General features: G+C 44.3%; 1 protein-coding gene across 1 annotated transcript in view; it reads left to right on the top strand.

Moving 5' to 3' along the window:
- CCN5 (cellular communication network factor 5) overlaps positions 1 to 14606 on the top strand; it is a 168507-nt gene extending 153901 nt beyond the window's left edge. Inside the window, exon 5 of the mRNA XM_069201955.1 lies at positions 14284 to 14606. Coding sequence (XP_069058056.1) covers positions 14284 to 14508 — 225 coding nt within the window. The 3' untranslated portion in view covers positions 14509 to 14606. The remainder of the gene's footprint in view (positions 1 to 14283) is intronic.
- Positions 14607 to 26415: the final 11809 nt, after the last annotated feature.

Below are 26415 nucleotides of genomic sequence, written 5' to 3'. Positions count from 1 at the left end.
GACGCCACAATGCAGCCCTCAGCCTCACACAGTGGATCACCAACTGCGCTGACAACCTCACCCCCCTCAGACGTCTCCCAAGACAGACCAACACCAGGAAACCTCAATGGTTCACAGACGCCCTCAAAGAATCCAAAAAAAGCCTGCCGTACCCTCGAGAAAACCTGGTGCAAAGATCACACCGCAGAAAACGTCAGCCCTCAAAATAGCCACCCGCGAACACCACCAGCTGATCCGCGCCACCAAAAGAGCATCCTTCAAAGAAAGAATGGACAAGAACACTCACAACAGCAAAGAACTCTTCAACATCGTCAAAGAGCTCTCCAATCCCAACGCCAGCTCCAACTCCATCACGCCCTCACAAGAACTCTGCAACTCCCTCGCTACCTTCTTCCATCGAAAGATCACCGACCTACACAACAGCTTTGGTCCACAGTCCCCGCCGACCACCACGGAACCCACAGCCCCAGCCGTCACCCGCAACGCCTTGACACCCATCAGCGCCAAAGAGACCAAAACTACCATGAACACCATCCACTCCGGTGCCCCCTCGGACCCTTGCCCACATTACATCTTCAACAAAGCCGATGACATCATCGCCCCCATCTCCAGACCATCATCAACAGCTCATTTGCATCTGCCACCTTCCCCGAGAGCTGGAAACACGCGGAAGTCAACCCTCTCCTGAAGAAACCCTTGGCGGACCCCAGTGACCTGAAGAACTTTCGCCCTATCCCGCTCCTCCCCTTCCCAGCCAAAGTCATTGAGAAGGCCGCCAACAAACAACTGACAAACTTCCTCGAAGACAACAACCTGCTCGACCCCTCCAAATCTGGATTCCGGGCCAACCACAGCACGGAGACCGCCCTCATCGCAGTCACCGACGACATCCGAACTCTGCTGGACAACGGAGAAACAGCCACCCTCAGCCTCCTCGACCTCTCGGCTGCCTTCCACACCGTCTGCCACCGCACCCTAATATCCAGCCTCCGCTCAACCGGTATCCAAGGACAGGCCCTGGACTGGATCGCCTATTTTCTCTCTGACCGCTCCCAAAGAGTCTACCTCCCGCCGTTCCGCTCGGATCCCACCGAATTCATCTGCGGCGTCCCACAGGGCTCCTCGCTCAGCCCGACTCTCTTCAATGCCTACATGAGCCCCCTCACCGACATCGCATGCAAACACAACATCAACATCATCTCCTACGCCGACGAAACCCAGCTGATACTTTCCCTCACCAAATACCCAGCCACCGCCAAAACCAACCTGCAGGATGGAATGAAAGACGTCGCAGAATGGATGAAACTCAGCTGCCTGAAGCTGAACTCAGACAAAACGGAAGTCCTCATCCTCGGAAACACCCCGTCCGCCTGGGACGATTCCTGGTGGCCCACGGCCCTGGGCATCGCACCTACCCCCTCAGACCACGCACGCAACCTCGGATTCATCCTGGACCCCCTTCTCACCATGACCAAACAAGTCAACGCCGTCTCGTCTTCTTGCTTGCTCACACTCTGCATGCTCTGAAAGATCTTCCGCTGGATCCCCGCCGACACCAGAAAAACTGTGACCCAGGCCCTCGTTAGGAGACGCCTAGACAGCGGAAACACCCTACACGCAGGAATCACCGCAAAACTTCAGAAACGTCTTCAGCGAATACAAAACGCCTCTGCACGCCTCATCCTCGACGTACCCCGCCACAGCCACATCTCCGCCCACCTGAGACACCTGCACTGGCTACCCATCAACAAAAGGATCACCTTCAGGCTCCTCACCCACGCACACAAAGCCCTCAACAACAAGGGCCCTGAATACCTCAACCGTCGCCTCACCTTCTACACGTCCACCCGTCAACTTCGTTCCACCAGCCTCGCACTCGTTGCCGGCCCTCGCATCCGCCGTACCACTGCAGGCGGGAAATCCTTCTCCTACCTGGCAGCCAAGACGTGGAACTCCCTCCCCGCCCACCTCAGGACCACCCAGGACCACCTCGCCTTCCGGAGGCAGCTCAAGACCTGGCTCTTCGAGCAGCAGTGACCCCCACCCCCTAGTGCCTTGAGACCCTCACGGGTGAGTAGCGCGCTGTATAAATTTAATTGATTGATTAATTGACCATATTGTCACTAGAGCCAATGGGCTAATTCCAACAAAGGCTATAATAGAGCACAGTGTGTTAAGCTCTAATTCTGCCCTTCAACTTCCCCTGGGAAGACATCATCCCCCATACCTGAGCAAAGGCCTGAAGTCTTCAAAAACAGCGATAGCAAAGCATTTGGCAATTAACATACAGTTGTGGTTCTCTGGCTGGAATCTCCCTCTAATGTGTAAGGGACAGGGAAGTATTTTTATAATATAACAGCTGATGTTCTTAGAAAATGTCCCTACTTAAGGATGCATGTTTTCTATGAATGTCAGAGACAAAATTTTATACCACGTGCACTGGCAACCTATCTTACTGCAGCCTTGGAAGAAGCACAGAGTGAGCAAGAATGTCTTGTTTGAGAACAGAGTGCTGGCCTAGGCAAAAACAGTTAGATAGAGAGAAATAAAACAAGACCATAAAAGTGGCTATTGTAACAATAATGAAGCGAAGCCGAATAAAATATATCTAGGTAAAAGTGCACAACGGCAGGCCTAGTATTCTAAAATAACGTGCATGGAGCTATAACTAAAATGGCTACACAACAGGACTGCTCTGCCTGCCTACCCTGAAAAAGTCAAGCACTACAAAAGTATACTTGTTCACAAGTAAGTGGAATTGTGGACCTATTATTTGTGGCAGGCCACATAACTAATAACCAATTTTCCTACAGTCCATCTTGTTTCTGCCAAGTGTGAATGCTATATCTGGAGGAACTGGAGCTTTCTGATCATAGATACCCCTTTTCTCCTGGTCCGCCTGCATTGAGTAGAGCGGTAGTCTGGGCCTGGCATTTGACATGAAATTGCTTTTAGTTCATCCTGGAGTGGGTCATTGTTCTGACAGTTTTATCTTTTCTGGCTCACTGGTCACCTGTGGAGGTTGAGTGGTTTACCTTGGACTGTGGGATTGGCTAGTCCATGTTAGTTTCCTTCAGCACTGGTGGGACCTTCTGCTATGGTCCGGTGTGGGGGTTGACTTGAATCTTATAATGGAATCTGGGCTTGATGGATGGACTAGGCCCATTGGTGTCCTTGGGTCCTCCACTAGAGGTGTGATTTCATCCTCGACTGATGATTGTAGGGTGTCCATGTCAATGATTGCAGAACTCTGTCTTGTGCTTCCTATCTTACCCATGTGCCACACTACCATTTAGTTATTTTATCTGCTTGCCCTTTTGGGTTCTCCATAAGTTGAGTCATGGTTAGTAACCTAGAAAAAGGAATATGCTAAGTTTTAGAATTTCAGAAGAATAGCCTAAGCAGAGTAGTCAAGGTTTCAAATGAAAAAAACCAGAACAAAAATGTCCCCTTGCTTATTGTGTTGATCCTAGTGAGAGAGGCCAGAGCCTGAATGGGCAAAGAGTCTCACACCCTTTGAAAGCTAAAAAAGGAACCTTAACTGGAATCACATGCCGGAATAGAAATGCTAATAAACACTCTAATTCCCGCATGTTCTGCCCCATTCTGGGGCCGAAAAATGTGATATGTGGTAACTGGGGTTATGGTACAGTGTGGAATTAGTAGCATTAGGCCTGGTATGACACTTTCAATTTAAAATAGAATTTAGAGTTGGACCCTTATTTGCTCACTACAAGTCCAGCAATCACCAGATTCCGATATGGAGTGCTGTGGTATTTACCACGTTCTGTATTACTGTATCACTCCCAAGTTCTTCATCACGGAAATAGCTATAACACACCAATAGCCGTAACTTTCTCGGTCCAAGGTGTCAAAACTCAGATATTACTCTTTTTCCTCTGGGCGAATTCTACCTGGCAAAAATAATGTCTGGAAAATATAGTGGGTGCAGTAATACTCCTAAGTGAAAATCCCCTTGGGAAAGAAAGCATGGAGACATTAATGATTCACTTGATCTAAACCAGAGCCGGTTTTCAGGTATTCGCCAACAATGAGCTAAATTCGTGTAATTTACTTTTGTGTAATCACACGAAATGCAAAATCGTCGTTTAGCGCTATATTTTAGATCGAAATGCACCCTCCAGTCAATATTTGACAGAAAGACTAATTTTAAGCTAAAAAATAGCACAAACAGAATTGCCACAAACAACATTCGTTTACATGCTGGTCATCTCGTTTGCATTAAAAGTGTCCCTGGTAATATAATTTTGCCACACACATCTGCCACAATGCAATAAGTTCAAGAATTTCATGTAATAAGTTTAAAATGAAATTCACAGAATTACACACATTATGCTAATGTAATTTACATTTCACCAAGGTTTAGAATTGGCAAAATCGGATAAAATCATGAAGTAACTCAAATCAGTTCATTTTGTGATGTTCAGTTTTTAGAATTAAAAACTTCAGAGAGTTTTTCATTTCATCACTTTAAAGAGCAGGGCACAAAAAAACATGTAACCAGGCCGTGATATTGGACACATTTTATAGGAATTTAAAATACTGGAACATTACTGGAAGAAAGGAGGTGACAGAATAACATCAGAAGCTGCAAGGTGGGAGACCTAGATGCAGGCACAGTATTACTTCATGATATGTCTCACCATCTGGCGATTTCACATCAACGTTGGAGGTGCTTGTGTAAATCCCTTGCTGTGGCCAACGCAGAGCTCTTCACACAGTGGAAAGGGCCTGATTCAGAAAGGTGAACTTACATTTTTGTGTAAGTTTATACGTGTTCTGGTTGCTTTACTACTTTTTGGTATCCACAACCTACGACTGTAATGTTACTACTAATAATTTTGCTAGAAGTAAAGTTACACTTGGAAAATTACTAGGTCGAAAATTACAGTGAGTTTGTGTGTACCAACACAGTAGTAAGGTTACTACAGAAATAAAGTGTAAACTTACACAAAAGTATGTTTACCTTTGTGAATCAGGCCCCCAATGTCCGTGGGCATGACACGTGGTTACATTATGTTTTAACATGGCAGCTTACAAAATATATATATATAAACTGGACAACCTAATGGACAAGCTTCGAAACTATATATGACAGTTTCCACCAGCCTTCGTAGATGCAGACAACGGGTAAACATAAAGCATGAAGCTAAGATCAATGGGTAGGTGTTCCTGTGGGTGGAGATCTATACAAGATTCTGTAAATCTGTGTTAAGGGGTTATGACAATTTACGATTGATGATTACACTAAATAACAATGCTTATTGACTGCTTATAACACTGTTTATACTATTCATGTTATTCTCAAGATGTGACGTATGAAAAAAAATGCTATGTGTCGTATATGGGATCCGTGAAACATTTTCAAATGAAGAAATAAATCATTATTTTACAAAAAGTACATTTCATATTTTTTTAGATAAAACCATTCTAAATATTGTATATTTTAATGTTTCCAAATGTAATGACATCCTTACTTGAAAGATATTTTTGTAACAAATTATGACATAAAAACAAAAAGCTTGGATAAATTGTAGTCATTTGAATATAATAGAGTAACCTTAACCATCGTTATAACTTTTTAAACGATGAAGGCTATAACAAATGTGGGATGTAAGGTTTCTGGCACATTTTCCATGGCGAACGGGGGACGTTGGTCACCGGCGACAACTCACTGAGCCTGGCAGATTGCAATGGCTGAGGTCTCATTGATCCTGGTGGGACACACGTATGGGTGAGACCACAGGCACCAGCAGTCGGTGCACCAAAAGAGACATATGGTGATGTTGTGCTGCCCTTTTCCCACCGGTTTAAAATCTAGAATTCTTTTGAGGAATTCCTCTCTGGAGGGGAATGAATAGGGGTGTATTGACCCTAGCAGATATTGCCTTCTCTTGCAACTGCAGACCCCACAAACCTTGGACTACCTATGTTTCTAGGGATTCTTTTCCTAGCCACCAACAGTTTAAAATACGAACCTCTCAGGACCATGGAGGTATGCAGACATCAGGTAGTATGGAATGCACACCTAGGGCAGATCCTATTTCATTGTTAGCATCCCTTTAACTTCTCAAATTTTAAAAAAGTGATAATATTTTGTAGTCATTGATTTCGAGGTGGCGTTGCATTATTCGCATATGGGTGTGGCACCAAACACCAGATCCGCCATTCACTAATGTGCTGAGCCCAGTGCAGGCACAAATTTGCACCATAACAGGAAACAGTGCATTTCCTGTGATACTACGCATGGTCGCAGTCTGTTCATGGCACACAGACCTAAGAGTGTGATGCAAATCATAGTGGGAACGTGTACTGTATCCTTAATGCGCCCCCTGGTGTCTTATGGTGCTGCTGCAAAGGAGTCTGGAAATGTTAAAACTCTTACCTCAACTTTCCAACGCCGAGAAGATGGCAACATCATTTTCCTTTTAAAGAGATATGTGTGGCCTATTTAGGCTCGGGTCCAAACAGACAGTGAGAATAAAATGAAATTGTGGAATTTGGAAATAAGTAGACAAAACTTGCACTCACTATTACATGTCACGAGATGACCTAGTTACCAGGGTGTTTCTGCACGAAGTAGGAGATGATATTTCCCTTAGGAAAGCAGTAAATGTGCAGTACCTAATTAGTCACGCTGTTCATGGAGCATTGTTTTCATGGACTTATTAATGTGGATGATTGTGATCTCGTTACTCTCTTTGACTTCATGTAATTACTGTCACTCTGACCCCAAAACCTTAATTGCTGGATCTGGCATTTTGTTATTTCACAGACAGGAGCGTCTTTAATTAAGGTTATAGTGACAAGACTTGCACTTCCAGGCGGTGTGGGGCGCTCTTATGGTCCAACTATTTTGGCTTTTTATGCCAAAACCCCATTTTGTAAAGTGTGTGATCAGTTATATGAAGATCCTGGGATAATATTACTTCAGCCTTATCACAAGGTTTCCAGCTACTCAGTGGGACTCAGAATTCAATAAAACGACTGCAAGGGCACTATGGTCGGCATAGGCAAAATGGGTCACAGGAGAGGCACTGCAATCTTCTGACTCCAGCATGGCGGGCTTTAGCTCTGGTGGCGCTTGGTTGGACAATCCTTTCTTGGGACCCCCGACCTCCTCCTTGGATTTTCTCACTACCATCCAGCAAAAATGCCCCTCATCTCTCCAAAGCCCCTCTCTCACACACATTTCATTTGTTTTAAAGTGCTAGTAAAGGTTGGTTTCATTAATCCACTCAGATATCCATGTAACATACAGATCTGTTCTTTGCAGCAGGCATATTAACCCTCTGCACTAATTTATGGGGAGTCAAAACTACCATTAGACAAAACTTTGATCTCTCTCTCTAGCAGGAATATTAATCACAAACCTTATCTTGACATTTTTTATGCTGGCTGAAAGCTGGACAAACAAGGCATTCTGCAGTGGGTGATTTTGAATTGTAAGGTATTGCTAAACACAACACCCCCTCTGAGGTCGGTGCCCCCCTTCCAGGTCAGCACCCAGGGTAACCACATTGGTTTCACTGCCTTAAAGCCGGCCCTGGTCACCAGTCAAGTTAGGGTGAGGAGCAAAGTTCCTCAGAAGGTTGGAACTTACATACCAGAGTCCTAAAAATGGTTGCCCGATCTTGCAGGACCACCAAACGTTTCTGGTGGAGTTATGAATCTCTAAAGATTCTACAAGTATCCCACAGCTTACTAGAGGTCTGTTGCCATGACTGGACAACCACTAGCCTACACCTTAGAGCAGTTGCGGCTGTTAAAGGCGGCAGGGTGATGCACGCGGGTGGAGCAGAGGGGTGGCAGGGGGAATAGTAATAAAATTAAATTAAAATAAAATAAACTTACCTTGGCTCCCATGCCGCGCCCCACTCCTCTGCTTGCTGCAGACACAGGCTTACAGCCTGCCCTGCGGCCATGCTGCTCAAAGCAGCATCAGGATTGGCCGGGAGCGCCCAGCCAGGGCGCTCCCAGGCAGACTGGGAGTCTGTGCAGGCTCTGTCCAGCCCAGCGAGACGGCCGGCGAAACACACATACGCTCTGAGGGGGAGTGCTGGGGGAGTCCTGAGCACTCCCCCAGCACTTCCTTTAAGAGCACGTCACCCCTGTGTCCCCACCCCTTTACAAGGAAACAATAACAAACACTGTTTGATATAGTTTCCTTGTAAAGGTTGTGCAGCTAACGCTGGGCCACCCTCATGGAGGAGTCACCCCCGCCTTGGAGCCTTGAACCAAGACATAAAAGCATTTCTCCTGGGTCTTTCTTTTTTCATTTTTTTAAATCCTATCTCACCAGGAAGCCTCTGTGAGTACTTTGCAGGGAGCCAAAGATGGATTTTATGTTTATGAGTAACATGACTTTACTTTTTGGAATGAATTACTTTGCATGTAAGACAGCAAGGATCGTAGTGGACACACTCTGACAGGGGAGCAAGTGCCTTTCCCTCAGAAATGCAGGGACAGAATTACTATACACTTGCGATCTACTTGCGTCATGCAAGACCATGCAGGACAACGCGAGTGACATTTACAAAACTACCAAAAAATCTAGTTTTCGGCTGCGGAGTAATGCAAGCCAGCGCCTTGCACTGCCTTATGTTATCCTGAGTCCGGAAAGCGGTTGTAAGATGGGAATTCCCATGCCTTAACCCATGTATTGTGACTCAAACCCAGACTTAGTAAAGGCAATAAATCTGTTTTTGTGCATAATGGTGCACCTACCCAAGAGAGGCATAGTGATAGTTTTTTTGCAGGAAAGTATTCCTTCCTGCACAAAAACAATACAGCCTGGCAATAGTGCCATGGCTCAAGAGTGCCTGCGCTGGAACTAGCCTGTCCCAAATGAGTCAGTGCAACAAGAGAGCAGAAATGCTTCATATCTTAGTAAATATGGCGTATTTCTGCTCTCTCCTTGTACACAAAGCAGTGCAGCAAGTTCCCTTTCTGCATTGCGCAGTGTGAAAAAATTGTAAATCTGACCCAAAGAATCGAGCTTAATTTACTTTGGCCTTTGACCAGGTATCATGGAAGATGGTCCTATTGGAATAAGATTGGTATGTGGCATAACGGTATGCTGCACTGAATGTAGAGGACAGAAGTATAGATGCATAGAAATGTGGAATTTGCTGGTTGGAAGGTGAGTATTTTTCCAACTAATGATAACCAGCAGATGGCAGTGTTCTTGGCCTCCAAGTATTACAATCAAACAATCCATGACCGAGTCTCCTAAGTGGCTTAACCTAAGTAGGGGATCTTCTGCAATCAGTCCTGAGGATGACCTGTGTATTCGTACTCTGAGAGACTGAAACGTCAACACACATTGCACTACTTCTTCACAAATCATCCAACGCGGGAACATATTCAAGTTCCTAATGATTCGTTCTGTGGACTATTCCCCAAGAAAGACTGGATTAGTCTCACATCTGTCAAACAGTGGTATGTAAGATATTATGTACACTCGGCACACCAGAGGTTTTCATTGCTTTTCTTGTAGTCCTCAAACAAGTAAAATCATAATATCTACAAACCGAAAGCAACATCTTTTTTTGTACGTCTGTTTTTTTTGTTGGTTTTTTTTGTTTTTGTTTTTATTGTTTTTCTGTCTTTATAATAGTTGATTTTAGTACATTCTTACAGCTTGGTTCCATGTGTCGTATTCAATAGATATGTAAACGTCATATATTCAGTTGAATACATACTGTAAATGATCCCCTTGCTGGCCATTTGCCTCATTTGGTACGAACACAACACAGCTGTTGACAGGGTGAGCTCAAAGTACCTATGCAATCTGTAGTAATATCTTCCCCGGGCAAGTTGAAGGTGCTCAGCAAGCATTGCGCATCTTGTGAGATGCTTTCCTCAAATAACTAGTCTCAAAGAAATAAAGCTAATAACTTGGTCTCTTTAAATGATCTGGGAAGAATATCCGTACAACTGCACAGAATGAGCTACCACCACTTTATGAATAAGTTAATCGATCCCTCAGCTTCCACCCTAGGTGAGCAACATATGGTACTACAAGGTCCTGCCGCCCCAGCTCGAGGTTTCACTCCATATTCAGTAGAATACAGGTTACATCACACATTGCACCTGCTGCTATCTTTCTACATATCTGAAACATGATATACTACTGCATCTATCTCTGCTGGTACACCACCTCCTCTATCACACAGGGTAATCTATTTGTTATTTTATTTATTTTAAAATATTTTACATAACAAGTGACAGGAGTGTGACACGTTACAGCTAATTCATTTTAGCAAGCGAGCAAGATATCACATCATTCGAGTATGGGAGTGAGAATACTTGTCCATAAAGCACTGGACATAAAAAGTATTGGCCCTAAGTGAGAATAACGTACAAACTGTGAATGTTTAAAAAAAACTCTGAGGCACTTAAATTCTACACAGATTACAGGAGGGATGTTACTCCAGACCTGCCATCCTTAGACAAAACACACATTTTACCAGTTGAAGTGGGTGTGAGAGCTTGAGCGGAAAGAAGATGCTTGTCTGCACTTCTGATGATACAAAGAGTGACATAGCAATGTACTTTGGATGAGGGTGTATGGTAAGAAAGGGTTAGGTCTTCTCAGCATTTAAATATGATGTAGGCCATCTTAGACACAGTCCTATCATTCACCAATGAGTTCTCTAATATTGCTCCCTTATTTTTCAATCAATGCACCAGACACACTGTGTATTTTGTGCTACTTGAAGTATGCAAAGGGTGTGTGTGAGTGTGTGTGTGTCTGTGTGTGTGTGTGTGTGTGTGCGTGCACGGAAAAGCCCTGCATAGAGCTAGTTCCTGTAGGTCAAGAGTTGACAGTAGGGCTCAGGCATGATGTAGCCAAACAACCACTGGCCCACATGAACTCGTTGTATCCAGTTGTGGGAACTGTAATCCACTTGACTGTAACCTCCACTCCCTCAGCCAACAAATTAGCAGGGCGAATTGTACTAAGCTGAGAGAAGGGTACGTTTCTGCTCGAGGAACCCGTCCAAGCCTTGAAAAAAATGGCATGGAAATCATGCCATAAGCATCATCTCAGAATATCATAAGGTGTCTTCAAATTTCAAAGTGTGTTTCTTTAATATTCTGAAGCATTTCGCTTTAGCACATTAGATTAAATCGATGCATTAAGAGTATTTTAAAATGAGCATTGTAAATAGTGAATTGAGAAAAAACTCTGATGATAATGCTTTTTGTGAACTTAGAGGCAATCAGGGGTCATGTGTAACTTACATGTGGGTTACATTCTTCTCCTAGATGAAGCAAAATTAAAATGTATTAAAGCAAACAAGAGAGGTTTTTTACAGCACCCATTCTGACCTCACATATTTGAAGGTGCTCTCACGTGTGATAATAAAGAAAAGGAGTCTTGGTGGAATAATGTCCGTGGCTGGCATTGCACAGTTTGGTCAGTTAGGGAACCGGGGACGATCCGACATTTTCTGGTTTCATAATTAGAGTGTGGATAACAAGCAGATTCATATTTCATTTTTGGTGGGAGTTGCATATAACAATCCTTGCCTAAAGCTTTCTTTGTAAAAGCCGGTTTGCTGGGATTCACCGAATGCTTAACTGAGCCTGGGACCCGAACCTGGTCAGTAGCTGTAGCCACACCACCTCCGGTGAAAGCTTGGCTGGTGTTGAGCTCGAGGGTCTATGAGGACCTCAAATTGAGCCAGACAAATGGTTCCAGCTTTCAGTGGCCTGTCCACCTCTAGTGGGACATCCGTACATAACTGAGATCCCTGATAAACACTGAAAATATTTTCTAAATTCTGTACCTCTCCAGTTCAGGTCCACCTTTTTGTATTACCGGGTGATTTGAAACCCCCTGCAGTAGGCTTGAAAGTGCCCCTCAGGTCACTCTGTGTAGGCCTCTTCTTGCACTGTGCTGCCACCTATATGGACTTTACTATGTTTGGTTTTATATAGATATTTACATTTTGCAAAAAAAGTTGATCATAGTCAACAGAATGGGCCGCACTCCAGCTGTTGTTCTTCAGATATGTATTCATCTAACACCAGTTGAAACTATGACGATGGCCATGTGCAAAGTGGAAACTCCAAAGCGCATTGATCTGTTTTTGATACTGATTTTGGATGAATAAGTAATTGAAGAACAACAGCTAGTATGAGGTCTCTTGAGTTGACTATTATTGATGTTGTTTTTCAACACATTGAGGAGAAGCATGGCGAGGACTCTGGGCTGATGCTTTATGTTGCAGTGTACTTGGATATTTTTGGTGTTTTACTTACAAAGTATATTTTTGCACATTATATTTTTGACACACTATTCTGGTATGTTGATTTGTTGTTCTCTATATTCTGTCATAGAACCGATAACAGAAAAAATGTATCAGTATGCTGACAACACACTTCTTTATTTGAAAGGCACCTCTGCTCCGTACATCCAACACCTCAAATACTGCCTGTGTCTCATCCATACCTGGATGTCACTTTCATGCAGATTTGTGAAGGCCGTCAATTGGACTGGAAGAACCACTGTTTCAAAGTGCAGGGATGTGCTGATTGCATATTATGTGTGGTTGGTAGAGATTTGCTATTTTTCTGTGTATTAGTGTGAAACTTTCTGCTCTCCCTCCTCAGTTTCGGGGAATCTATTGTCATTTGAGCTGTCTTAGAATAGAGTTTAATTTAGGATTGGGTGAAATTTCATTAATGATGACAAAAATGTGTGGATTTTTTTAATTATTCTCAAAATTTCACATCACGGGATTTTGTCGAAGTTTTATCCAAGCATGCACATCATGTAGAAAAAGGGTTTGCAAGGTACTAGCTCTAGACTGGTTCACAGAGAGAGTGTTGCAGTAATAGACATTTTATGCTTGAACCAGTCACCTGCCAGTATCATGTGAAAATTGTACACATTAGGTGAGTACTCAGTTAAAAAGTTATGGTATTTACCACCGAATGACATTTTGCTGTGGAATAGCTAGTTTTGTGAAATTTTGATTTTCTTGAGATTTATAAAAAAAAAAGAAAATTTCACAGGCCCCTATTTTTCATACTTGCATCACAAGGCAAGTCAGTGTCTTATGATGAGATGTTGCGGGTGGATGTTTGTGTGAAATGTTTGTCCCAAAACTATGAGTGTTTCTAGGGTGCATGTTAGTTTGTTGCATGACATTGCCATTGAGTGGAGGTGCCGCACCCACTATATGACTCGGGTGCCAAGCTGTGTGCATGAAGGTGAATGGGCTCTCCTAATAGGTTATTTATAAGTGAGATTGGGAAGACGAAGTGCGAGTTACATTTGGTGTGCGAATGAAACTGGATTCCCCACGAAAGCCCAAATATTAGTGGCCAAAGTTGTGTTGGTTGAGTGTGGTAAGAACTGTCTATAATGTTTTGAATGTGGCTTGTGTATATGTTTTGGATTTGGACCGAGAACGTAATCAAGTTAAAGCTTCAGATATATCCACAACCAGAGCCCATTTCATACATTACGGTGGATTAGGTTGTATTTTCAAAGAATTCTATGTCAGACTTGGTTGTCCTTTGTGTGAAGAGCACAAGAAACTACCATCACTATGTTATTTAAACTTTGTAACATATTGTCTAAATATGCAACTGATTTCCCTCGCTCTACTTGTTGGTTAACATTTTAGGCCCCTCGTTTTTCCTTTGCACATCTTCGGTACAAATCTGTGCATGTATTATGCTCGTTATTTTATATAATTGTTCTAATTTTCTATTTATTCTTCTCCTATCTACTGTCTCTAACTCCTTCCCCTGTGCTTCTTATTGGGCCCATGTGGTACTATTAACCTGCAAATCTTTGATTGTTTCTGTTCAGACCCTTCAGGAATATGTTCTTTGAATAACTGTGTTTTTGAATAATCATTTCATGGTCAATCATAATGTTACACTCATATCAGTGAAAACGTTCCAGTTATGTATACTTCCTGTTAAGTTGTTTAACGTCCTTTTGAAAACGATTTCAGTTTTCAGGGTGTCTAGATTTCTGTGATTATTAACAAGGTAGCTAAAATGTGAACCACTTTCAATTAAGAGTTACTACAACAGAAACTTATTTGAACAACGTTTGTGCAAATTAAGTTAAACACATAAAATGTCAACTAAATGAACAGACACACCGCCGCTTAATAAATATACAGATTCTCCATTAACATTAAATATAGTTAAATGTTAGCTCTCTCTTAAAATGTGTTTAAAAGAAGCTTCACGATAAAGAACATTAAATGTTTGTTTGTCCAATTTCAGAGAACATCTAGATGTAAGCCGACGATCAAAACCTCGACGTGGATCCGGGTTGAGTTTCAAGACTGTATCAGCATTCAAGCTTATCAGCCCACTTTCTGTGGTTATTGTGGCGGTAGGCCTTGCCTCCCACACCAAACCACAGATAATTGGGTTGGCTTCCGCTGCAATGGAGGAAGAAACACAATGGAAAATATGATGTTTGTTATCTCCTGCGCCTGCCATTAAATCTTTAAAAGCCTCCAATGCTTTTAGCAGGCATTATCTTCAGGGAGAAACAACTTTGCACTACAATTCCACGATGGTAAGGTGATATCACCTCAATGTTAAACATTATACATTAAAAAAAATAAAAATGTAATTTTATAATCCCTTTGCTCTGATTTTCACTCTGACATACAACTGTCTGTCAATTGAGAGAACTCAGGTCGTAATATCATAACTCAGAATTCATCTCAGGTTAGCCACTCTCAACCATCAGGGAGTTAGTCTGACCTTCAGAAGTGTCTCTCAGCTTCTAAATGGAAAGTATAAATTAAAGCTGAAAGTTGGGGATTTGAAATGACTACTCAACTGCAGTTTGCTGAAATTATTGTACGTTTTTTAGGAATTTTTCCAGGCTACGGTACAGGTAGATAACTGTGATATGAAAAAATTTACACACTTTCGAATAGATTTTTTTATTTTTTTTTACAGCTACTCACAATTTAGTATGCACATGTGACTCTTTTCTCTAGGTATCTTCTATGCTGGGCAAGGAAGTATCTGATTCTAAAAGGCCTTGTCTTGTAGGAAGGTGGACATTATCGAACCTTAGTCTGATAAGCATCACGCCCTGCCAACCCCCTACCAATCGGCAGTGACCATACAATCATTGTCGGAATCTGACTCATTGAAGATTCGCACCAGGAGATAGAAGAACTGTTCTTATTCCAGTCTCATTGTTTCTCTCTCTTCCCCATACAGACACAGCAGCTGATCTTACCAAATATGTACACAGCATTCCAGATGGGTGTGGAGGCAATGGGGTTGAGCAAGCTTTCTACACCCACTTGGGGGGAAGGTACAGTCTCTAGCGTCAAATGCCGAAGCATTTCAGTGTAATCATAAGTACATGGACCCATGTACCACTTATTGCAGATAGTGGCTTTTCTACTGCACATGCGCGATTGACAGAGACTGACCGTGCTATGTTTGGCAGGCTGATGGACCACACAAATGTATTGAAGTTTACTAACAACCTTAAGAACACGTAGAGATATTCTGTATATATTTAATTGATTTTTTTGCATCTTTCATGAAGTAAGTAGGTTCGCATAACAATTTCAGGCGTTGTTGTAAGGAAGTACTGGGAATGAAAGATTCAGGAGGCCGGCTTGGAATTAAACCAGGCCCTGCATTAATTCCTGTATCTGCTGTGTGTAAATGAGCACAACCGAGGTCCTCTAACTCTAAATCTCACTTTCCATTTCTGAACCATGCTCGAAACCACATCATATGTCAGCCTGCAGGAGCTACTGAGGGAATTTGTCAGCTAAAAGAGGGAGTGCTCTTTTGACTTGCAGAAGTAAAGATGTTGTGTAACAAAAAGGCATGGGGTTGTCTTTCCCTCTTGCCTCTTCTAATAGAATTTATAAAGACAGAGAAAATCATATATCAGAAAGAGTGGGGCTTACAAATAAAAGTATACATAAAAGCAGTCTAGTGTGGTTTGTGAACTGTCAGTGACAGTGGGTCCCATATGGAGAAAGCTAACCATTTTTGCAGCACTATGCAGATATGTATATCTTAATACCTAGGATATATAAGATGTTTTAGCAACTAGATTGAGTAGTGTATCTGTCATTTCGGACATAAATAGATGAATATCTCTTTATTTTCCCAGGTGTACACGAAAGAGAATTGAGGAGAGAAACTGAGATAGAATCAGGAGAAATAAACCAACATTTGTTGTAATACAAAACAGGATGGCCTCCGTCGGAATCAGAGGGCAGTATGGTTGAAAATATACACTGTAAATTGTGAACAATTAGGCATGCGATGACAGTTCACAATGTGAAATATAGGTTCCAGTAAATTAATCAAAATCAAATATGCAACACCTACATGTCTCGAATCAATGCAAACAATCAGACTGGAAACCACAAAGATTGAAAACTTTCTTCAGAATTCTAGTAGATGACAGTCTAGTCTGCATACAGGAATTGGTGTTGACTATCATCCAAGTAGAATCCCACGGACTGAGATAGAAAATAGTTCTGGGCACCACAATAAAAGTGATCCCCATTAGTTAATTAGATATCTAAAAGAATGTAGCCCATGCTTGCAAATCGGGGCAGTTTGAACTTGTAAAGACACACTGTATATGCTTTGGGAGGTATGAAAGTTTGCATTGATTTGTGCTTGCCGCAGGCACTGTTTGTTTTAATATCAGGTAAATCAACCTGCCCAGCAGCCCAGAAAACAAGCCACAAACAGCCAAAAAATCGGCCCACACATTGACTTTTCAGACCAGCCCTTCGGGTACTGTTTGCCTGCCCTATAAACGAAGCCTACCCGCATGAACCGTTTCAGACACACCTCTTTAAGAGGCTGTCTGGAAACTCTATCTGTTGACCACTTTCAGTCTAGGAAATATGGCAAAGTAGGTAGCAGCTATTGACTTTCTCTGAAGGCATGCAGATTTGACAGACTAGATTTGTAACAAGCATTAGAAAAGACAAGTCTGGGCTTGGCCAGTAGGTGCATTGTTGACCCGTCCCTTTTTGAAGGGTCAGCCCCAAACTTTTTGCCTCCTTCCTCCTATTTTTTCTGACCTGTTTTTATTTGTTTCTGGACTCTGGGCACTTTACCACTGCTAACCAGTGCAAAAGTGCATATGCTGTCTGTATAAATTGTATTGGTGATTGGTCTATCCCCCATTGGCATATTTGATTTACTAGTAAGTCCCTAGTAAAGTGATCTAGAGGTGTCCAGGGTCCTTACATCTAATGCTACTAGTGGGTCTGCAGCACTGGGTGTGTCACCCACAGGAGTAGCCCTCTAAACATGGCTCAAACCTGCCACTGTAGTGTCTGTGTGCAGTTTTAACCTGCCAATCTTACCTGGCAATTGTACTCACTTGCCAGGCCCAAACCTTCCCTATTTATACATGTAAGGCACCCCTAAGATAGTCCCTAGGTAGCCCCATGGGCAGGGTTCAGTGTATGTTAACGGTGGGGCATGTACTGATGTGTTTTAAATGTTCTAACAGTGAAATACTGACAAATTCGGTTTTCAGTGTTGCAAGGTCTATCTCTCTCATAGGTTGACACGTGGACTACCTTTAAATATCTTTTTAAGTGCAGTTTCCCTTTGGGAGCAGATAGAGATCTGGAGTTTGGGATCTCTGAACTCAATGTTAAAATACATCATTTGGTAAGGTTGGATTTTAGATTGTCAGTTTGAAAATGCAACTTTTAGAAAGTAGGCATTTTCTTCTTTAAAACATTTTGTGACCCTGCCTGCTTGTGTATTCCCTCTCTGGGTCAGACTGACAGTTGGGCACTTTGTGAATCTCCAATTGACAGTGACACAAACGGAGCTGGAGTGTAGCCTGCATATCCTGATGGGCCATCTGGGCTAGAGTGGAGGGTGGAGTGGTCACTTATACCTGAATGGTCTGTGCCTGCCTTCACACAATGGAATCTCCAACTCCCTTGTGTGAGTCTGGAGCCAGGCCTGGGCAAGGCAGGATCCTGTGAACAACAGAGACTTTCCTTTGAAGTTTGCCAACTTCAAAGGCAGAAAGGGATATAAGTAGTGGACCCAAAACCCCAGACTTTAGATTTCTTTAAGATTTGCTTCTGGAACCAGGGGGAACCTCTGACAAGGAGAAGAGCTGAGGAAAAGTGCTGCCCCTGCTTATGACTGTGCTTGTTGGGCTATCCTGCAGTTGCTGCTTCTGCCTGTGAAAGGGGACAAAGACTGGACTTTGTGGTATATTCCTACTTGTGAAGAATCTCCAAGGGCTTGGATTGAGCTTGCCTCCTGTTTTGAAGTTTCAGGGCCATCAAAGACTTCCTCTGCCCCCACCTGGACTCTCTGCTGAGACTCCTGCCCTGCCAAGTGGTGCCCTATCCTGTACCTGGGCCCTTGAAAGGTGAAGTTGGCAGAACAAGGACTGAAATCCATGCACAGAACAACATGCAGGGAAAATTTTGACGCAGCACCTGCAAACCGACTTAAAATACGATGTGCCACCTGCTTTGTGGCTGAAATCAATGCCCCACCTCCATTGCAGTTGGGAGATCGACGCATCGTGGCTGGAAAAACAATGCAACACCCACTTGTGATAATGAAGCAAACCCCATGCAGCGCAGTTTTCCAACACCATGCGACCAGACTTCTCAAGCATCATCGCTGGGCATCAAAGTCATCACGAACCTGCGCAGATCTGAGATGACAGGTCCGGAAATCGAAGCATCACTGTCTTGTGGAGGAGAAAAACGATGCATCATCTACCTGACCGGAGAAGAAACGACACATGGCCTCACTTGTGAGAAAGGAATCAACGCAACGCTGACTTTTCCGTCGGACGTTCGCCCGAGAGGTTTTATTTTTGATGTAACCCAGGTACTTTGTGTAAAATCAACATTTCCATTGTTTTCTATGGAGTAATACTTTTTATACAAATTTGGCAACCCCAAATTCTTCAAAAAGGTGAAATAAAAAATACTAGAAGATGCAGCAAAGGCCTGATACAAGGTGCGGCAAGCAGCAAAATAGAGTACTATAGCCAATGGTCTCCTGTTTGGTACTCCCTGGGTACCCCTGATTCCTGGTGGATGTATTGGTGCTGCCACTTAGGAAGACGTGGGTGGAATATTGGGGGGACTAAGCTAGGGATGGGTCCCTACTGTCCTGGGAAGAACTAACAGTGTTAACAGGAGGAAACCTCTCTACGCTGAAATATGTCCAGCTGAGAAGTTGGGCACAGGGGACCAGGGCTAGCCTGGGGTCTTCAAACCAGCTAGAGGATAAGCTAATTAGAGACCACTGGTGCTCCAAGAAGGTATCAAGCTGGTATTGGGAAATTTTAGACACACTAGATGGCGACTTTAAGTTACCAGACAAACTGTGGGGAGAAAGTATGTCTTGGGAACAGTTACGAGACAGGTGGCAAGTATCGATGAACACACTTATTTTGTATAGTCAAACCTGTCTCATTAAGGAGAAATCACCTCTTCATTTTGCATAGAGCTTATTGTTCTCCCTATAAACTTTCAAAAATGAGGAAGGGGGAAGTAGTTAAATGTGCTAAATGTGGCTTGCAAGGCACGCCAGATGTCCATATGTTCATGGAATGCCCAGCAGTGTACTGTTTTGGGAAAGAGTCTGTACAACGATCTCAATTATTTTGAAACAAAAAATTTCAGCAAGACTTCCTCTAGTAATTTTTGGACTTCCAGAAGAATGGGAAGTAAGGAGTAGAGAGGTGAAGAAAGTGCTGTTCTATGCAATACTTCTGGCTAGAAGTGAAATCTGCCGGAAATGGGTATCTGAGTTTCCTCCCTCATATGTAGATTGGCTTAATGCTCTCTTCCGAACATCAAAAATTGATATGGTGGTGGGAACTTCTAGAAAAAAGAAAGAAAAAATATGGTCACTGTTGGTGGAATGGAGGGGGAATCAAGGTAATACGTTAATTGGGCGAGGTCACTACGCTTGTGTCCAATGAGTAGACACCACACCACTCTCCCCTTCTGGTGCAGGCTTCTGTACCAGGGTTTAAGTGAGAGAGATTCTGGCTCCGTAGCATTAGTCATCTCCACGTACGAGAGGTTGTAATCAGATGGTATGGAGTTGGATTAGAGCCTGAGGTGTATAAAGACAAAAAAAGACTCTTTTTACTTTGAAAATTCATATCTTGACTTGTGTATGTTGGATTTTTGTCATTTTGGTCTTGTTTGATTTAGATAAATATTGGCTATTTTTCTAAACTGGTCTGGTGTCCATTTTATCATATTTCCACAGCATTACTGCATGTGTCTTAGGACTGTATCTTCCTTACCCTGACTAGAATGAGGGTACCTGCTTGGACAGAGTGCCAATCAGAGATCCCATTTCTAACATGCATGTTTTAATTTTTGTTTATTGCAAGGATGTGCCATAAAAAGGGGGAAAAAAGCATGATACCTTCTAACTATGGCTGCCATCTGCTTGTAATACAATTCTTAAGTAAAAAATCACTCATGCTGCTGTTTTACTAGTGATGTTTTTGAATAGCGAGCATTTCACTATTACCGCACCCAGCGCCAGGACCCCTGGCCCCAGCAACAGCCACCCTGTCAGAATCCTCTACAACGCCAACACCCTCTGCGCACTCAACACCGGCCGAAACATCACCTGCTTCCAGGCCTCCCCAAAGAGCACGCACGGACCCTTCTCCTGCGACAACTGCAGCTTCACCTACACCAGAGCCCACAAACCACCTAGAACCAAGACCAACCACCTCCGCTGCATACTCCTCAACACCCGCTCAGCACACAAGCATGTCATTGAACTCTGGGACCTGCTCGACTCCACCACCCCGGATGTGGCCTTTCTAACCAAAACCTGGTGGAATGACTCCTCAGCACCCGACATCGCCATAGCCATCCCGGACAGATACAAAGTCTCCCGTCGAGACCGCACCAACAAAACCGGAGGAGGCATAGCCATCGTCCACAAAGCCAACCTCGAAGTCTAGACCATCCTGGACGACTCCTTCTGCGCTGCCAAACTCCTACACTTTCAAGTCCTCACCCACCCCAACACCACACTCAGAGGAACACTCATCTATAGACCTCCAGGACCCAGGGCACCGTTCAGCAACGCCATCGCCAACCTGGCCAGCACCCACGCACTCACCTCCACGGACTACATCCTCATCGGGGACCTGAACTTTCACCTCGAAAACAACAATGACACCAACTCCACCACCCTGACTGAAAACCTTGCCAAACTTGGCTTCACACAGCTCGTCAACACACCCACCCACACAGCTGGTCACACCCTCGACCCCATCTTCTCCACAAGCAACCAGGTCACCTTCAACCACACCACCAAACTATACTGGACCGACCACCACTGCATCCATTTCACTTTCAAGAAACAAACAGAACACCACCTCACCGAACAACCACCCCGCCGACGATGGGGCAAAATCACCGAAGATCAACTAACAAACGCCCTAGCCCAGAAACCGCCCGCCAACCCCACCAACCCTGACACCGCCACACACAACCTCAAGCTATGGATCAACGACTGGACCGACCACCTTGCTCCACTCAGAAAACCCTCCAACAAAGGCCCCAACAAAAAAGCCACCTGGTTCACCGACGACCTCCAAGCCTCCAAACGCCACTGCCGGAAACTCAAGCAAATATGGCTACTCGAAAGCACTCCAAACAACACACCGCACTCAAGGATGCTACACGCAAACACCACCAACTCATCAGCAAAAAGATCCTCCTTCAAAACCCGCCTAGAAAACAATGCCCACGACTGCAAAGAACTTTTCAACATTGTAAAAGAACTCTCCAGCCCTAGCGCCACCGTCAACAACATCACCCCCTCCCAAGAACTATGCGACGCCCTAGCAACCGCCTTCCACCAGAAAATCACTGACATCCACGACAGCTTTAACTCCCTTCATACCTCGGACACCCCTATGCTGCCCTCTGCGAACTCCACCCGCCCCAGCCGACTGACCTCCTGGACCAGCATTAGCGAAGACGAGTCCCGCAAGACCATGAACTCCATCCACTGTGGATCACCATCAGACCCCTGCCCTCACCACATCTTTAATAAAGCAGACACAGCCATCTCTCCACACCTACGGAGAGTCATCAACATCTCCTTCGAAACTGCAAGATTCCCGGAAAGCTGGAAACACGCCGAAATCAATGCCCTGCTCAAGAAACCAAAAGCGGATCCCACAGACCTAAAAAACCTCCGGCCCATCTCCCTGCTCCCTTTCCCGGCGAAAGTCATTGAGAAAATCGTCAACACTCAGCTCACTCGGTACCTCGAAGTCAACAACATCCTCGACCCCTCCCAGTCCGGCTCCAGGCGTAACCACAGTACCAAAACCACCCTCCTCACAGCCACAGATGACATCAGGAGCCACATCAACAATGGAGAAACATCAGCCCTAATCCTCCTAGACCTCTCGGCCGCCTTTGACATTGTCTGTCACCACACCCTGAAAGCCCGCCTCCGCAAAGCAGGAATCCAAGACCAGGCCCTCGAATGGGCCGCATCCTTCTTCGCCGGCAGAAGCCAAAGAGACCGCCTCCCCCGTACCAATCCAAGGCCTTCAACATCATCTGCGGCGTACCCCAGGGCTCATCCCTCAGCCCGACGTTGTTCAACATCTACATGGGCCCCCTCGCACAGGTGGCCCGTCAGCACAACCTCAGCATCATCTCCTAAGCCGACGACACCCAACTCATCCTCTCCCTCACCAATGACCCTCGCACCGCGAAAACCAACCTCCACGAGGGACTGAAAGCCATCGCCGACTGGATGAGAGACAGCAAGCTAAAACTGAACTCGGACAAAACAGAGGTCCTCATCCTTGGGCCCACCCCCTCCGCCTGGGACGATTCATGGTGGCCAACATCGCTGGGTCCCCCACCGACACCCACTGACAGCGCACGGAACCTCGGCTTCACCCTCGACTCATCCCTCTCCATGTCAAAACAGGTCAACGCCGTCTCCTCCTCCTGCTACAACACCTTCCGCATGCTCCGCAGAGTCTACAAATGGATCCCAACAGAAACAAGAAAAACAGTAACCCAGGCCCTCGTCAGCAGCAGACTCGACTACGGCAACGTCTTCTATGCCGGCATCCCATTAAAACACCTATAACGCCTACAACGCATGCAGAACGCCTCCTCCCGACTCATCCTCAACATCCCTCGCCACAGCCACATCACCCTCCACCTCAGAGACCTCCACTGGCTCCCCGTCGAAAAGAGGATCACCTTCAAGCTCCTCACCCACGCACACAAGGCACTCCACAACACCGGACCAACATACCTGAACAGCAGACTCAGCTTCTACACCCCTACCTGGCAACTCCGCTCCGCCAACCTCACCCTCGCCACCATCCCCCGCATCTGACGCAAATCTTCCGGCGGCAGATCCTTCTCGTACCTCGCCGCCAACACCTGGAACACCCTCCCGGCTGACCTAAGACAGACCCAGGACCTGCTCTCCTTCAGAAGACTCCTCAAGACCTGGCTCTTCGAGCAGCAGCAGCCCCCCCCCCCCCAACAGCACCTTGAAACCCTCACGGGTACGTAGCGCGCTTTACAAATAATTGATTGATTGAAAATTTGTGAATGTCACAAAAATAAATCTCCACTTAACCAAGGGTTCAAATCTCAGGCAGCTACAATATTATACTGTTTCTTGAAAAGTCTATAACAACTTGAAAAAGGACAATAAAATCATGTTCTAACTGGGCACCTGAAGTACAAGCAAAATAGGTAGATGCTATTCAAAAGTTAATATAAAAATAAAATAAAAAAGAACAGCAGAGCCACATTTTTCACTGAAACTAAAGGAGCTATTTTTAAGCAGAGGTGAACAAAATACACAAACTTTGTGCAATAACTGCAATTGAAGGGAAAAGTGGGTTGACACATACCTCATGCAGTAGGTTATGTTGGGGAGAAGCAAAATATGAATGATACTTTAACAGACCAGTGAATAAAGCCCACTGACCAAAAGCCCCTCTGAACATTTGTTGAGATGAGCTAAAGCTATCTCAAAGTTCAGACCTAAAAATCCTTCTAGCTAAAAGAGTTATATTGCCTGATGATAATTTCCCCATCACAAAGGTTTACCTTACCAAGCTAAACTTGCAATCAGCTTCTTTGATAATGGGATGCAGATGATTCAAGCTAAGAATGTCTTTGTTTGCATGTGGAAACCTTCCGAGCCTCAAGGAAGTAGAAACCTATTACCAACAGGACTGAGACCGTCCATTCATACCCAACTTAATTCTAACTGCCAATTTAGAAAAACCTATAGGCATACAAGAGGAGGTAAATATAAGCATGAGTCACAAATGAGAATGCTTTCTCTGAGACAGTTGGACAGTTGACCTCACAACTACCAAACAACCCATTCCTATTTGTCAGGTAAATTAAATAACAGACATACTTGAAGCAATAAAATAGTCAGGAAAACTAATGGAATTGTGAGCATTTGGGTTACTGTTTGAGGTGGGTGAAACCTTACTCAAGCAGCAAGCACAATTCTTGTCAGGGTGAAATCCAAGCAAATGCCAAATTAACCTGTGCATAACCGTCTGGTAGCTTGGTACAAAAGCAGGCAGCGTTAACTTAGAGGCAGTGTGTAAGGTATTTATGAACCACAGAATCCATAATAATGCCAAGAAAGAACAATAGAAAAACATCAAACCAATTTTGAAAAATAGAGTCAATTTAATACATTATTTTAAACCAAAACAACAAAAATCCAATAAGTAGAATTGGGGATATGCAATTTTAAAGGTTTTGAAGAAATCAAGCACTAACAAACAAAAAGTGCGCACAGCGGTTACCTATTTGCTGTAGACTGGGTCCAAGTCACAAATTCAGCTGACAGTGGAGGAGCCTTGGTCAGATATAGGACCAATTCCAGTCTTCTGACAAAGGTTCTCTGACATTGTGGCTTGGGCGTCAAGATGTGAAGTCCTTGCATCAAGCTGCATGGGCTGGCATTGAGGAGTCTTCACTGAAGAGCTGCAATGCAAGGTCCAGCATTGGGATGCCTTGCGCAGTGACGGAGTTGATGAAACTGGTGACGGGAGCTAGCAAGTACTTGCATGGTGCTGCATCAACACTGAGGACAAGATGCATTGCACTGAGCCTATGCCGATATTGAGCCGCATCATCATTGAAGAAGGTGCCTGGGCTTGTGGAACTTTGCAATGTTATGCATTGGCACTGAGGACAAGATGTGTCACATTGGGCTGGTTCCCTGGTGAGCTGCATTGTGCTACACCGAGATGTGAGGAATTGGGTCAACATCGAAGAAGCCATTATGTCACTGTTGCTTTGAACAGGGCACCAGCCAACATACCACTGGAGAGTTCCTGGAGTTCTGGGTTCACACAGGAAGGCTGGATACAGCAGGGCAGCTCACAGCCACAGGGGAGTTTTGGTGCTGCAACAGCAGGCTGTGGGAAGCAAAGCACTCTTTGGTCAGCAAAGCAGAGTTTGAGCAGCGGGGCGAAATCACAGCTGGACCATCCTTCTTCCTGGCTGAGTCCACAGGTCCCAAAGTGATCTGAAGAGTTGGGTCTGAGGGTCCACTATTTATATCTGGTGTTGACTTTGAAGTGGGAGAAGCTTTTAAAGTACTCCCCCTACAGATTGCATGGCATTTTCTGTGTCCTTGCACTAGCCCTAGCTTGTCTGGAGCACAAATAGTGTTGAAACCCTTTCTAAGTGTGGTCAAGGAGAGATGTTGTGATGTGCAAGTGTGGTAGGTGATAGCTCTCCCCGCATCCTGACAGAGATTGCCCATCCTGACAACACCCATTTTTCCTTTGTCTCATTGTCTTGAAGTAATACATTAAGGCCAGCTGACAGCTACACCTAGTCTTGTGACCCAGGATACAGTCTGTAGGCACCTAGGTGTTAGTACAAGAAAATGGCAAGTTTCTAAAAGTGTCATTTTCAGAATTGTGACTTAAAATCCAACTTTATCATTAGAGAGGGTGTTACATTACATTTCTATAGAGACCAAACTCAACTTTCCTACGTGCTCCAAAATGAATGTAATCACTTATTAAATGTTATAAGGTAATCCAGTGTTATCCTATGGAAGAGATAGGCCTTGCAGTACTAGAAAAAATAATTTAAGAGCTATTCACTACCAGGACATGTTAAAGTTAAAAGTACATGTTCAACTTTTCAAATACACACATGTCTCTCCCCAACTGAAATGGGAAGAACTACTCATCCTCCTGGGAGTTCTCTTCACTAAGATGGCAGAACCTGGAGAGGACATTAGCACTGATGTTCTCTGACCCAGGGCAGTATTTCACCATGAAGTCTATTCCCTGTAGACCACCTTAACTGTTTGGGATTT

The sequence above is a fragment of the Pleurodeles waltl genome, chromosome 7 (assembly GCF_031143425.1).
Source record: "Pleurodeles waltl isolate 20211129_DDA chromosome 7, aPleWal1.hap1.20221129, whole genome shotgun sequence".
NCBI classification, from domain to species: domain Eukaryota; kingdom Metazoa; phylum Chordata; class Amphibia; order Caudata; family Salamandridae; genus Pleurodeles; species Pleurodeles waltl.
This window is presented reverse-complemented; position numbering and strand designations above follow the sequence as displayed.